Source organism: Salvelinus namaycush, chromosome 22 (assembly GCF_016432855.1).
Source record: "Salvelinus namaycush isolate Seneca chromosome 22, SaNama_1.0, whole genome shotgun sequence".
NCBI classification, from domain to species: Eukaryota; Metazoa; Chordata; class Actinopteri; order Salmoniformes; family Salmonidae; genus Salvelinus; species Salvelinus namaycush.
The window spans coordinates 14,271,716-14,285,928 of NC_052328.1; the positions used below are offsets into that span (position 1 = coordinate 14,271,716).

At 40.9% G+C, this 14,213-nt stretch overlaps 1 protein-coding gene and 1 long non-coding RNA gene across 4 annotated transcripts in view; one reads left to right on the forward strand and one right to left on the reverse strand.

Annotated features, from left to right (window-relative positions):
• The window catches only part of LOC120017581 (zinc finger protein 318-like), a 26,162-nt gene extending 18,970 nt beyond the window's left edge, over positions 1-7,192 (reverse strand). For all 3 annotated transcript variants that reach the window (XR_005472127.1, XM_038960438.1, XM_038960437.1), the window contains exon 1: positions 6,739-7,192. Coding sequence is in view for 2 of the 3 variants with exons in the window: in XM_038960438.1 (XP_038816366.1) it covers positions 6,739-7,017 (279 nt within the window). In the remaining variant the exon portion in view is untranslated. The remainder of the gene's footprint in view (positions 1-6,738) is intronic.
• On the forward strand, positions 6,573-14,012 carry LOC120017585. The gene is made up of 3 exons (XR_005472129.1): positions 6,573-6,864; positions 13,416-13,536; positions 13,754-14,012. It is a non-coding gene; the product is annotated as an uncharacterized LOC120017585 (long non-coding RNA).
• The last annotated feature ends 201 nt before the right edge of the window (positions 14,013-14,213 follow it).

Sequence of the window (14,213 nt, forward strand, 5' to 3'; positions counted from 1 at the left end):
TTTGATTAATGGTGGTCGGACACATCTATGTGTAGCTAGCCACAATAAGGATTTGACACAATAGTGGACTTTGCGGTTAGCCTACAAAATAAAAGTATGGCATAATACTATTTTTATTAATTTGCATTACTGTCTATAACATACTTTTATTTTGAAGGCAAACTGCAAATTCCACTATTGTGCCTTTTACTTATTGTGGCTAGCTTCACGACACATAACCCGGTGTGGTCGAGCCTCACTAGCCAGATGAAGCTACCTGGCTGCTTATAACATTAGCTTTGGGCAACAGGGTTAAGTTGCTGACTAGCTATTTATTTTCATGAACTGAAGCTCAATTTCAATAGGCGAACAACAAGTGGCAACCTAGCTAATACTTACAAGGATTCCTAAATCATTGCTAAGAATAATGAAAATGACTGCAGGTTCTACTGGTCATTATTTTCAGGCTGCTTGTATTGGTGCTACCTAGGTATCAAGCTAAAGCTAGCTACGCCAGAATTTGCAGTCGAACAAATTATGCTTTATTACCAACGCGGTATTGTAAACACATCGTTCGTGGCCGGTTTTTGCTTTTTTGCACAGCTTTGACAGTGCTACTGTATCTTTTTTGACACTCAAAGACCCAAACGGCATTCCATAGTATGCATGTCGTGAAGCTAATAGCAGTGACTCTATTACTGTAACTCCGGTAGGGCAACATCTGAAAAATAGCACACTTGGTAGTGTGGACCGGTGCTCGACCAGTCGGCGAAAGCCAACATCACCCCACGACAGAGAACGGTTGATTGTCAAGGGCAATGAATTCCATTATCTTGGCTTTAATAGATTTCACCTTTGAGTTGTCTCGCTGAAATGTTGTTACGCTTTCAAATGACTGCTCGACTTGTTGACTGTTGATCCACACAGCCGACATTGTGGGCTAGTTTAGGAATGCTGTGTTGCGTGTATAGTGCAAAATTTAACGTGGCGTCATTAAGTCATCACCTACGTTATATAGGTATGCACGTCAGCTCTGACATCGGTTTTGCACATCGGGGCATTAAACTAGACATGCACGATATATCTGTGAACATATCAGAATTGGCCGATATTAGCTAAAAATGCAAATATCGGTATCGGATGATTCTGATATGTTCACAGATATATCGTGCATCCTTATTTTAAAGAATTTGTTAGTATGTCCAAATCGGCCTCACAAGCGCAGACCATGTGTAACCACACCAGCAAGACCTCCACATCCAGCTTCTTAATCTGGGGGATCGTCAGAGACCAGCCACCCAGACAGTTGATGAAACTGAGGAGTATTTCTGTCTGTAATGAAGTCCTTTGAAATGCTTAAAGAGTTGCAGTCTGTCTTGGAATGGGTGGCAAGTAATAAACTGGTCCAGAACATCTCTAAAACTAAAAGCTTTGTATTTGGTACAAATCATTCTCTAAGTTCTAGACCTCAGCTGAATCTGGTAATGAATGGTGTGGCTGAACAACTTGAGTAGACTAAATTACTTGACTTTACCATAGATTGTCATTGTCAAAACATGTAGATTCAATGGATGTAAAGATGGGGAGAGTTCTGTACGTAATAAACAGATGCTCTGCTTTTTGGACACCACACTCCAAAAAGCAAGTCCTGCAGGCTCTAGTTTTGTCTTATTGTGATTATTCAGTCGTGTGGTCAAGTGCTGCAACGAAAGGCCTAGTTAAGCTGCAGCTGGCCCAGAACAGAGCGGCACGTCTTGCTCTTCATTGTAATTAAGAGAGCTGATATAAATACTATGCGTGCCAGTCTCTCTTGGCTAAGAGTTGAGGAGAGCCTAACTGCGCAACTTCTTTTTATAAGAAACATTAATGTGTTGAAAATCCCAAATTGTTTGCATAGGTCTACTTACACACAGCTCTGACACACACGTAACCCCATTTTGGGGAATTTTCAGAGGTGGAAACTTTCCGTGGGAATTAACAGGAATATGCAAATTAATATTAATACCATTTAAAAGTAGATGCTTTTTGCATTGGATATATTAACCATATCATATGGAGACAGAAACATAAACCTGTTACCTTATCATTTACAATTATGTCTACTTATGATTAATTCCTTCTAATAGAAAACAAATATTTAGTTACGAATTGAATTTTAATTAAATAAGTTGACTCTTCCCATGGAATGATTTCACTGAACAACAAAAGGGAATATTGAATGATCCATCTCCCAAAAATGTTTTCAATATACATCTGTAAAATGATAGTCTAGAAACTAAAGCTTTGGTTGTCTTCCTCTCAGGCTTCCATGTCTTCTCCCTGGACCTCCTCTTTAACACCAGGCTCTGAGGACTCATCTTCACTGTCACTCTCAAACCCTGTTGAGGATGGCTCGTTGTCAGGCTCAAAATGCCTCAAATTTGCTAGGATAGCCACCAATTTTTCCACCCTTGTATTGGTCAGCCTGTTGCGTGCTTTGGTGTGTGTGTTCCCAAACAAGGACCAGTTGCGCTCTGACACGGCTGATGTTGGTGGGATTTGGAGGATGATGAGGCAACAGGGGAAAGAGCCTCAGATCCACAAAGTCCACTTCCAACAGGTGGCAGATGAGATATGTTGGCACGACTGCCAAATTGCATCTCCATCCCAAAGCCCTTGCTTGGAAGTGTACTTCGCCAGACTGCCAAGAACCGTGTCCTCATCTAGGCCAAGGTGGCGAGACACAGTAGTGATGACACCATAGGCCTTGTTGATCTCTGCACCTGACAGGATGCTCTTGCCAGCATACCTGGGGTCCAACATGTATGCTGCGGCATGTATGGGCTTCAGGCAGAAGTCTTCACGCTTTTTGATGTATTTCAGAACTGAAGTTTCCTCTGCTTGGAGCAACAGTGAAGTGGGCAGGGCAGTATGGATTTCTTCTCTTACATCTGCAAGCAGAGACTGAACATCAGACAGGATGGCATTGTCTCCCTCAATCCATGCAATGGCTACTGCTATAGGTTTCAGGAGTTTCAGGCTGCTTACCACTCTCTCCCAAAATACATCATCTAGGAGGATCCTCTTGATGGGGCTGTCCATATCGGCAGACTGTGATATAGCCATTTCTTGGAGATACTCCTTCCCCTCCAGGAGACTGTCAAACATGATAACACCACCACCCCAACGGGTGTTGCTCACTTTGCTTGGGGAGGTAGATTGCTGCTATAACTTGATGACCCTTCACATACCTAACCATTTCCTTGGCTCTCTTGTAGAGTGTATCCATTGTTTTCAGTGCCATGATGTCTTTGAGGAGCAGATTCAATGCATGAGCAGCACAGCCAATGGGTGTGATGTGAGGGTAGGACTCCTCCACTTTAGACCAAGCAGCCTTCATGTTCGCAGCATTGTCTGTCACCAGTGCAAATACCTTCTGTGGTCCAAGGTCACTGATGACTGCCTTCAGCTCATCTGCAATGTCTGATGTCCTTGTGTCTGTGCTCTTGTAGAATACTGGCTGAGGGGTGGAGATGTAGTTAATTATTCCTTGCCCACAAACATTCAACCACCCATCAGAGATAATTGCAATACAGTCTGCTTTCTCTATGATTTGCTTGACATTCACTTGAACTCTGCATCCAGCAAATGAGTAGATAAAGCATGTCTGGTTGGACGGGTGTATGCTGGGCAAAGAACGTTCAGAAATCTCTTCCAATAAACATTGCCTGTGAGCATGAGGTGAACCAGTTGCATACACAGCTCGAGCAAGACATTAATCAGCATTTCTCTGACTATGTTCCTCCATTGAATCAAACAAACTTCTGATTCCAGGAGGACAATGAGCTGTTGCTATCGATAAGGTGTCTGATTCATAATTTTCACCTCGAATAGAAGTAGAGGGACTTTTGTCAGAGGTTGCTTGTTGTGAGGGCTGAGGGAACTTTATACACTTGGCCAGATCATTCTGCAGCTTTGTTGCATTCTTCAAATATGATTTGGCACAGTATTTGCAAATGTACACAGCTTTTCCTTCTACATTAGCTGCAGTGAAATGTCTCCACACATCAGATAGTTCCCGTGGCATTTTCCTGTAAAGATTAGAAACAAATGAGTAAAAGCAACCCAAATACAATTCCATGTACAGATAAATAGTTCAGCAGTTAGATTAAACAACTCCTTTGTAAGATAAATGTTTTAAAATGAAAAACGTATGGAAACAGGGGAATTAACACTCAGTTAGCAGGCTCAAGCAAGCTAAAACCCACATGGTAGCAAATACTAACTAGCAGAAATTGTTAACAAGTTAGAAATTATTTAAACACACTTTGTTGTAGGCTACTATTTACTAGTTAACAAAAAATAATGTCATAAAATATATTTCACCCCACCCAGAATTGTAATCAAAACTTACCAGAAAGCATGTAGTTCCTTGGCTCAGACAGTGTAGTAGTGTGGGCTCAATAGCATCTCATTAGTGTGCAAGATTTTGAGAATCAGCTGTACATGTGATGGAAGAGTGCACTGTACATGTGATGGATTAATGCACTGTGCATGTAGAGTTGCAATTCTATTGAATTGGGGATAGTTAAACCAAAATATGCCACAAAACCTAGAATTGCCTTGTGTGTGTATACCACAAAAAAGGTTGACTGTTATAAGCTAACTTTTTTGATGAATTTAAGCAAAATTCCCCAAATTCCAGGGCTTAACTTCCCACGGAAAATTTTCAGAAATATACCGGAAAGTTTCCAACCCTTTGCAACCCTAGGTATGGCATACCCTCACTCAATTTGACCCATGGTTTTAACCAAACACCAAGCCAAGCCCTTCTCAGACACAGATGTATTTACGGAGTGCATGGTAACAGTATTGGCAGTTTGGTTATACTGGTAAATCTATGGATAGCATAACTGCATCTGCCAAACAGGTAGTCCTACCTCTTATTTCATAGGAAGAAATAGGCTACAACAAAGCTCTCATGTTGTTAGTGAAGTCAAATTAAAATAAAAAACAATTGTTGAAATTAATTACTTTTAGCACCATTTGCTGTCCACCTCTGATTATGCTGCAGCCGCTCCAAAGCTGACATCCACCCGCATGCCTTTTTGGTTGACTTTCTCCTGCACTCTCCCTCCTCATTAATAAGTTAAGACACTTGTTATTATTATCTCATGACATTTTAATACATTTAGTCTCCAGTCTATTGGATACAGAAAAACCACATAGCCTACTACTCTTTCTACCGTAGGCTACATAACTGATGTTTAAATGAACGTTATGCAGTGTTTGTGGAGTGCCCCAGCGCTGCGTCTCTCCAACAGCACCCTGGAGAGGCGCACTGGGCACAGACAATGCCACCCTCGTCAAACTGACGCTCTAGGCAGCTACCTGATCCTGCATAATGGGCAGGCCGGCCATGGGGCCTAAATCAGAGAATTATATTTAGAATACCTATTAATTCAATAGCATCTGTGGGCCTAGTCATACACGACATGAGTTTTAAAATGTATTACCATTTATTGTGGCATAAACCCAACCAGTCATGATGTTTTCATTTGATTGTCAAACAATCACTTCAAAAGGGCTCTTTTACTAGGTTACCCACGCATGTTCATCCACTCGCAACATATTTCCAACCTCCAAACAGTGGTGAATGGAAAGAGACATCTGTTACACAAAACACCAAAAATGTAATGACATTTGGCGATGGTCATTAGGCCAGAATGAATGCCTCCACTGCTGTCTGTGCGCGTCTCGTGTCCGTCATTCATCTCTGCCTTGGCAAAAATTTTGTGTTCTTGTCGAACCACATTTCATTTTGGAGCGTAGGCTGTCCACCAGTTTCCATTTGCAAATTTTTCCTGCCTCTGACACTTACGGTAATTATAAATAATGGAGTAATAGCCTACAGTTTTCTTGACATTTGTTTTTATGTATTTTATTTAACCAGGTAAGTTGACTGAGAACACCTTCTCATTTACAGCAACGACCTGGGGAATAGTTACAGGGGAGAGAAGGGGGGGATGAATGAGCAATTGTTTTCATTATTGGGATAGGCTAAGGTTTTACAGGTATGGCGTACCCCCACTATTGATTTTGCCTGGACACTGTACCAGACCTCCTTACTTTCACCCCTGTATTTAAATAGATTAAGTAGACAATGTTTTTAGAGTAAATCTTTCTGAAGAGATTTGGTCAAAAACAATACTTTTTTTGGGTGCTTGTAAATTTTAATTTCGACATTTTTTGGAAGTACATACCAGGCATGATGGCAGTAAAAGATGAAAGTTGCTCAGAGAAACTCCATATTTGGGGAGTAACAAACGTACTTTGACTTGCAGAACTGTCTAATGGAAAAATGAATGGTTGCTAACTGGGATAGAGGAGACTTGTCATACTCATTGTCTCCTCCCCTGCACAGGAGTATATTCCTTATGTCGATTCAGTTGCAAAACGTTTCGTCTGTTGCTTGATTTATTTCAAACAGAAACCGTTTACTCCAAACGGAAAATGTTTTGAGACAAATTAGTTTCTATTGGACAAATTAAGGTCGACCCCACAGTTACCTTCCGATTGGTTCTTAAACGGTTTCCGTTGCGAGACGTAATGAATACACACCAGATAACGTTACTGATTCAGCAAACAATAAACAGTGATCAAATGGTTATGCTAACTAGCCTAGTAACGCAAAAAAATGTATAGCTGCGTTTAACAATGTAATTAACTAGTGGTAAGCTGGTCAGGTAGCAGTAACGTGCAAATAATGATTGTACTTACTTCTCTTTGGGGAGGGCCGCTGCCCCAGTATTCACCACCTGGTCCTCTGCGACTTCCCGAACCAGCTGAAGTATACCTCCTGCGCGGTGGAGAACGTCTGTATGGATCTGGAGGTGGTCCGTCATGGTAACCCTCAAACGGCGGTCTGGGCCTTCCTCGTTCTTCTCTAAACGGAGGCCGAGGATACGGCCTGCCAGGCGTAAGACCACGGGGCGGTGGGCCACGGCCCTCGTACGGCGGCGGATACCCTCCTCGAGGTGGAGGCCGTCCACGATACATATTTAACTGTTAAATTGGACTTTTCCTATCAATTACAGCCACTTACTACCGAATAGATTTAGTACACATTGCCGTTTTATATTACTTACTGTATGTCTGCAGCTAGTGGTAACATTCTAACTACCATGTAGCTATTTCAGTTTGTTTGACGAACACAGCGCTCACTGTGTTACGATTTCCGGCCTGATTGAACCGAAAAACCTTGTTTTCTTCTTTCATATTTTAGCGGTCCGCCAACAAACGTGAACGGTGCATGCCGCCACCTACTGTGATGGAGTGTGTGGTCGATCACGGTTATTTTAAACAAAATACAACAAAAACTTAAATCGTCCGAGTCCTACCCAATCCCATACTACTAAAAAAATAAAAGAGCCATGCTAATTCCGACCATAGTCCGTAAAATAACAGACCGTCCTCCCCATTCCCGAAATATATATATACATACACACACAGTTGAAGTCGGAAGTTTACATATGCCTTAGCCAAATACATTTAAACTCCGTTTTTCACAATTCCTGACATTTAAATCCGAGTAAAAATTCCTTGTTTTAGGTCAGTTAGGATCACCACTTTATTTTAAGAATGTGAAATGTCAGCATAATAGTAGATAGAATGATTTATTTCAGCTTTTATTTCTTTCATCACATTCTCAGTGAGTCAGAAGTTTGCATACACTCAATTAGTATTTGGTAGCATTGCCTTCAAATTGTTTAACTTGGGTCAAACGTTTTGGGTAGCCTTCCACAAGTTTCCCACAATAAGTTGGGTGAATTTTGGCCCATTCCTCCTGGTGTAACGGAGTCAGGTTTGTAGGCCTCCTTGCTCGCACACACTTTTTCAGTTCTGTCCACACATTTTCTATAGGATTGAGGTCAGGGCTTTGTGATGGCCACTCCAATACCTTGACTTTGTTGTCCTTAAGCCATTTTACCACAACTTTGGAAGTTTGCTTGGGGTCATTGTCCATTTGGAAGACCCATTTGCGACCAAGCTTTAACTTCCTGACTGATGTCTTGAGATGTTGCTTCAACATATCCACATAATTTTGCTTCCTCATGATGCCATCTATTTTGTGAAGTGCACCAGTCCCCACAACATGATGCTGCTACCCCCATGCTTCACAGTTGGGATGGTGTTCTTCAGCTTGCAAGCATCCCCCTTTTCCCTCCAAACATAACGATGGTCATTATGGCCAAACAGTTCTATTTTTGTTTCATCAGACTAGAGGACATTACTCAAAAAAGTACAATCTTTGTCCCCATGTGCAGTTGCAAACCGTAGCCTGGCTTTTTTATGGCGGTTTTGGAACAGTGACTTCTTCCTTGCTTAGCAGCCTTTCAGGTCATGTCAATATAGGACACGTTTTACTGTGGAAAAATATAATTTTGTACCTGTTTCCTCCAGCATCTTCACGAGGTCCTTTGCTGTTGTTCTGCGATTGATTTACACTTTCGCACCAAAGTACGTTCATCTCTAGGAGACAGAACACGTCTCCTTCCTGAGCGGTATGACGGCTGCGTGGTCCCATGGTGTTCATACTTGCGTACTATTGTTAGTACAGATGAACGTGGTACCTTCATGCGTTTGGAAATTGCTCCCAAGGATGAACAAGACTTGTTGAGGTCTACAATTTATTTTCTGAGGTCTTGGCTGATTTCTTTTGATTTTCCCATGATGTCAAGCAAAGAGGCACTGAGTTTGAAGGTAGGCCTTGAAATACATCTACAGGTACACCTCCAATTGACTCAAATTATGTCAATTAGCCTATCAGAAGCTTCTAACGCCATGACATCATTTTCTGGAATTTCCCACGCTGTTTAAAGGCACAGTCAATTTAATGTATGTAAACTTCTGACCCACTGGAATTGTGATACAGTGAATTATAAGTGAAATAATCTGTCTGTAAACAATTGTTGGGAAAATTACTTGTGTCATGCACAAAGTAGATGTCCTAACCGACTTGCCAAAACTATAGTTTGTTAACAAGAAATTTGTGGAGTGGTTGAAAAATGAGTTTTAATGACTCCAACCGAAGTGTATGTAAACTGTATATATATAAATATACACACAGTACCAGTCAAAAGTTTACACACCTACTCATTCTTTACTTTTGACTATTTTCTACATTGTAGAATAATAGTGAAGACAAAACTATGAAATAACACACAGGGAATCATGTAGTAACGAAGAAAGTGTTAAACACTTCAAAGTAGCAACCCTTTGACTTTAACCTTTATTTAACGAGGCAAGTCAGTTCAGAACAAATTTTTATTTACAATGACAGCCTACACCAGCCAAACCCGGACAACGCTGGGCCAATTGTGCACCACCCTATGGGACTCCCAATCATGGCCGGTTGTGATACAGCCTGAATTCGAACCAGGGTGTCTGTAGTGAAGCCTCTAGCACTGAGATGCAGTGCCTTAGACCGCTGCGCCACTTGATGATTGCCAAGAGTGTGTAATGCTTTCTCTCAACCACTTTCATGAGGAATGCTTTTCCAGCAGTCTTGAAGGAGTTCCGACATATGCTGAGCACTTGTTGGCTGCTTTTCCTTCACTCTGCGGTCCAACTCATCCCAAACCATCTCAATTGGGTTGAGGTCGGGTGATTGTGGAGGCCAGGTCATATGATGCAGCACTTCATCACTCTCCTTCTTGGTCAAATTGTCCTTACACAGCCTGGAGGTGTGTTGGGTCATTGTCCTGTTGAAAAACAAATGATAGTCCCATTAAGTACAAACCAGATGGGATGGCGTATCGCTGCAGAATGCTGTGGTAGCCATGCTGGTTAAGTGTGCCTTGAATTCTAAATAAATCACAGTGTCACCAGCAAAGCACCCCCACACCATCACATCTCCTCAATGCTTCACGGTGGGAACCACACATGCGGAGATCATCCGTTCACCTACTCTGCGCCTCACAAAGACACGATGGTTGGAAGCAAAAATCTCAAATTTGGACTCATCAGACCAAAAGACAGATTTCCACCGGTCTAATCTCCATTACTCGTGTTTCTTGGCCCAATCAAGTCTATTCTTATTATTGGTGTCCTTTAGTAGTTGTTTCTTTGCAGCAATTCGACCATGAAGGCCTGATTCACGCAGTCTCCTCTGAACAGTTGATGTTGAGATTAGAGGTCGACCGATTAATCGGAATGGCCGATTAATTAGGGCCGATTTCAAGTTTTCATAACAATCGGAAATCGGTAATTTTGGACGCCGATTATTATTATTTTTTTTTACACCTTTATTTAACTAGGCAAGTCAGTTAAGAACACATTATTATTTTCAATGACGGCCTAGGAACGGTGGGTTAACTGCCTTGTTCAGGGGCAGAACGACAGATTTTTACCTTGTCAGCTCAGGGATTCAATCTTGCAACCTTACGGTTAACTAGTCCAACGCTCTAACCACCTGCCTCACGAGGAGCCCGCCTGTTACGCGAATCCAGTAAGAAGCCAACGTAAGTTGCTAGCTAGCATTAAACTTATCTTATAAAAAACAATCAATCAATCATAATCACTAGTTATAACTACACATGGTTGATGATATTACTAGTTTATCTAGCGTGTCCTGTGTTGCATATAATCAATGCAGTGCGCATTCGCGAAAAAGGACTGTCGTTGCTCCAACGTGTACCTAACCATAAACATCAATGCCTTTCTTAAAATCAATACACAGAAGTATATATTTTTAAACCTGCATATTTAGCTAAAAGAAATCCAGGTTAGCAGGCAATATTAACCAGGTGAAATTGTGTCACTTCTTGCGTTCATTGCACGCAGAGTCAGAGTATATGCAACAGTTTGGGCCGCCTGGCTCATTGCGAACTAATTTGCCGGAATTTTACGTAATTGTGACATAACATTGAAGGTTGTGCAATGTAACAGGAATATTTAGATTTATGGATGCCACCCGTTAAGATAAAATACGGAACGGTTCCGTATTTCACTGAAAGAATAAACGTTTTGTTTTCGAGATGATAGTTTCCGGATTCGACCATATTAATGACCTAAGGCTCGTATTTCTGTGTGTTATTATGTATAATTAAGTCTATGATTTGATAGAGCAGTTTGACTGAGCGGTGGTAGGCACCAGCAGGCTCGTAAGCATTCATTCAAACAGCACTTTCGTGCGTTTTGCCAGCAGCTCTTCGCAATGCTTCAAGCATTGCGCTGTTTATGACTTCAAGCCTATCAACTCCCGAGATTAGGCTGGTGTAACCGATGTGAAATGGGTAGATAGTTAGCGGGGTGCGCGCTAATAGCGTTTCAAACGTCACTCGCTCTGAGACTTGGAGTAGTTATTCCCCTTGCTCTGCATGGGTAACGCTGCTTCGAGGGTGGCTGTTGTCGATGTGTTCCTGGTTCGAGCCCAGGTAGCGGCGAGGAGAGGGATGGAAGCTATACTGTTACACTGGCAATACTAAAGTGCCTATAAGAACATCCAATAGTCAAAGGTATATGAAATACAAATCGTATAGAGAGAAATAGTCCTATAATTCCTATAATAACTACAACCTAAAACTTCTTACCTGGGAATATTGAAGACTCATGTTAAAAGGAACCACCAGCTTTCATATGTTCTCATGTTCTGAGCAAGGAACTTAAACGTTAGCTTTCTTACATGGCACATATTGCACTTTTACTTTCTTCTCCAACACTTTGTTTTTGCATTATTGTTTCATTATTTATATGAGGCTAAATTGATTTTATTGATGTATTATATTAAGTTAAAATAAGTGTTCATTCAGTATTGTTGTAATTGTCATTATTACAAATACATTTTTAAAAATCGGCCGATTAATCGGTATCGGCTTTTTTTGGTCCTCCAATAATCGGTATTGGCGTTGAAAAATCATAATCGGTCGACCTCTAGTTGAGATGTGTCTGTTACTGCATTTATTTGGGCTGCAATTTCTGAGGCTGGTAACTCTAATAAACTTATCCTCTGCAGCAGAGGTAACTCTGGGTATTCCTTTCCTGTGGCGTTTCTCATGAGAGCCAGTTTCATCATAGAGCTTGATGTTTTTTGCGCCTGCACTTGAAGAAACTTTCAAAGCTTGAAATTTTCCGGATTGACTGACCTTCATGTCTTAAAGTAATGATGGACTGTCGTTTCTCTTTGCTTATTTGAGTTGTTTTGCCATATTATGGACTAGGTTTTTTTTTAACCAAATAGGGATATCTTCTGTATACCACCCCTACCTTGTCACAACACAACTGATTGGCTCAAATGCATTAAGAAGGAAAGAAATTCCACAAATTAACTTTTAACAAGGCACACCTGTTAATTGAAATGTATTCCAGGTGACTACCTCATGCAGCTGGTTGAGAGAATACAAAAAGTGTGCAAAGCTGTCAAGGCAAAGGGTGGCTACTTTGAAGAATCTCAAATATAAAATATATTTGGCATCAAACCATGTGTTTGATGTATTTGATACCATTCCACCGATTCCGCTACAGCCATTACCACAAGCCCGTCCTCCCCAATTAAGGTGTCACCAACCTCCTGTGATGTGAACGCCGCATAACATATGAGGCGAAGCGACGTAACTACCAATGGTTGCGTGCCACGTCATCGACTGACAAATTGCTATATAACCCTGGTCCCCCAACAGTACACATTGTTATTGTAGCCCTGTACAAACACACCTCATTCAGCTCATTGAGGGCTTGATGATTAGTTGACCATTTTATATCAGGTGTGCTTGTCCACGGTTACAATGAAAATGTGCACTGTTAGGGGTACTCGAGGACCAGGATTAGGAAACACTGGCTTAGCTTATACTTTAAATACCTATCCAGGTGTAGTACGGTGTCAGGCGTCAGCAACGTCTAAGCATAGGAACGCATCTCTGTGATTAGCTGATACAGAAAATACCCATCCAGGCTTTGTGATATCTGGCATGCTGCAGCAACACCTGGGTAGAGGAGCGCCTCGAGTCTGAAGGCTTAACATTTCTGAAAGCACTGGGTTTGAGTTGCCTTTTGTGTAATCACCAGCGTACTTTTGTCTGACTAGTTGAATTCAGACGAGCAGCTTTAGCCATGTCCATTTTAATTGCAATTAATTTGAGTATGTTCAACAACTTATTAGCATGGCTACACTGAAAATGTATGTTGCATCAAAAGCTTGGGGCTAAGTAGTGCATACCAATATGGTATAGATTTTGGTAGCCTATCAATCTAATGTAAAATTATAGACACAAGTCATATCTTCATAATAGGCTGGTGTTTGTCACACCATAATGATATTTTAGGAGTGAAAAGATAGGAATACCAGTAAGTTTAGTAACAAGCCTTATGACAGCGGTGTACATTTATTTTTAAGAAACATTTCAAACAGAGACTATCCACAAAAAACATACCCTGATCCAACTTTCTTTTTTTTACAGTTCTGAAAAACAAAGTGGATGCTTTTTCATTATTCTTGATACTCTGTCCGCTACGTCGCTTTCCTCTCAACAAGCACACAATGTCAGATGTCACAACATGCACACCTCAATGTCACCTATGGTACAGACTTTTATATTTTGATAATATTAATACAAAAACACAATACACTAACAATATGGCACTACAATATGGTACACTGTACATTAACACTTGATTTCACAGATCTTTTATTGATGTTGCAGAATGCTGTATAATTTCCAAAGATGACAAAAATTGAAAATGTACTTCATGTTTGCTCTTGTTGGATGTTCAAAACCTATTCCTGTGGTCATCCTAGGAAAAGAGTAGAGACTCCTGGATAGATTGGAGGAAAAAGCAAACCGCTGGTCAGCCACAGACAACCTACCAGCTTGGAAGCAGTGGGGGAAAAAACTCAAATGGACTGGATTAAGTTAGAAATAAAAGGAATTCTAATACATAAGAGAACCTTGGAGTGGCCAATCTTCTGCTAGCTAACTACTACACTAGAAAAGCTTTAGCAGCAATGTACAAATAAACCTCTTGTTTACGTGTAGAATTTCTGTTGGATGTGTACACTTTGGACAATAAACTTTTCTTCAGAAATTAACTTAAAAATCAAGTGAGTATATGTTATATATGTAAGAATTTCCACTAAACTGAAGACTTTTCCTTAGTTCTCTGGAATCCGTTTGGCATACTTTCACCATAATCATACTTTCACCATAACCATAATTTACAGGCACTACCTAGTAAGAGGCATTCAAGCAGCAGTTTCA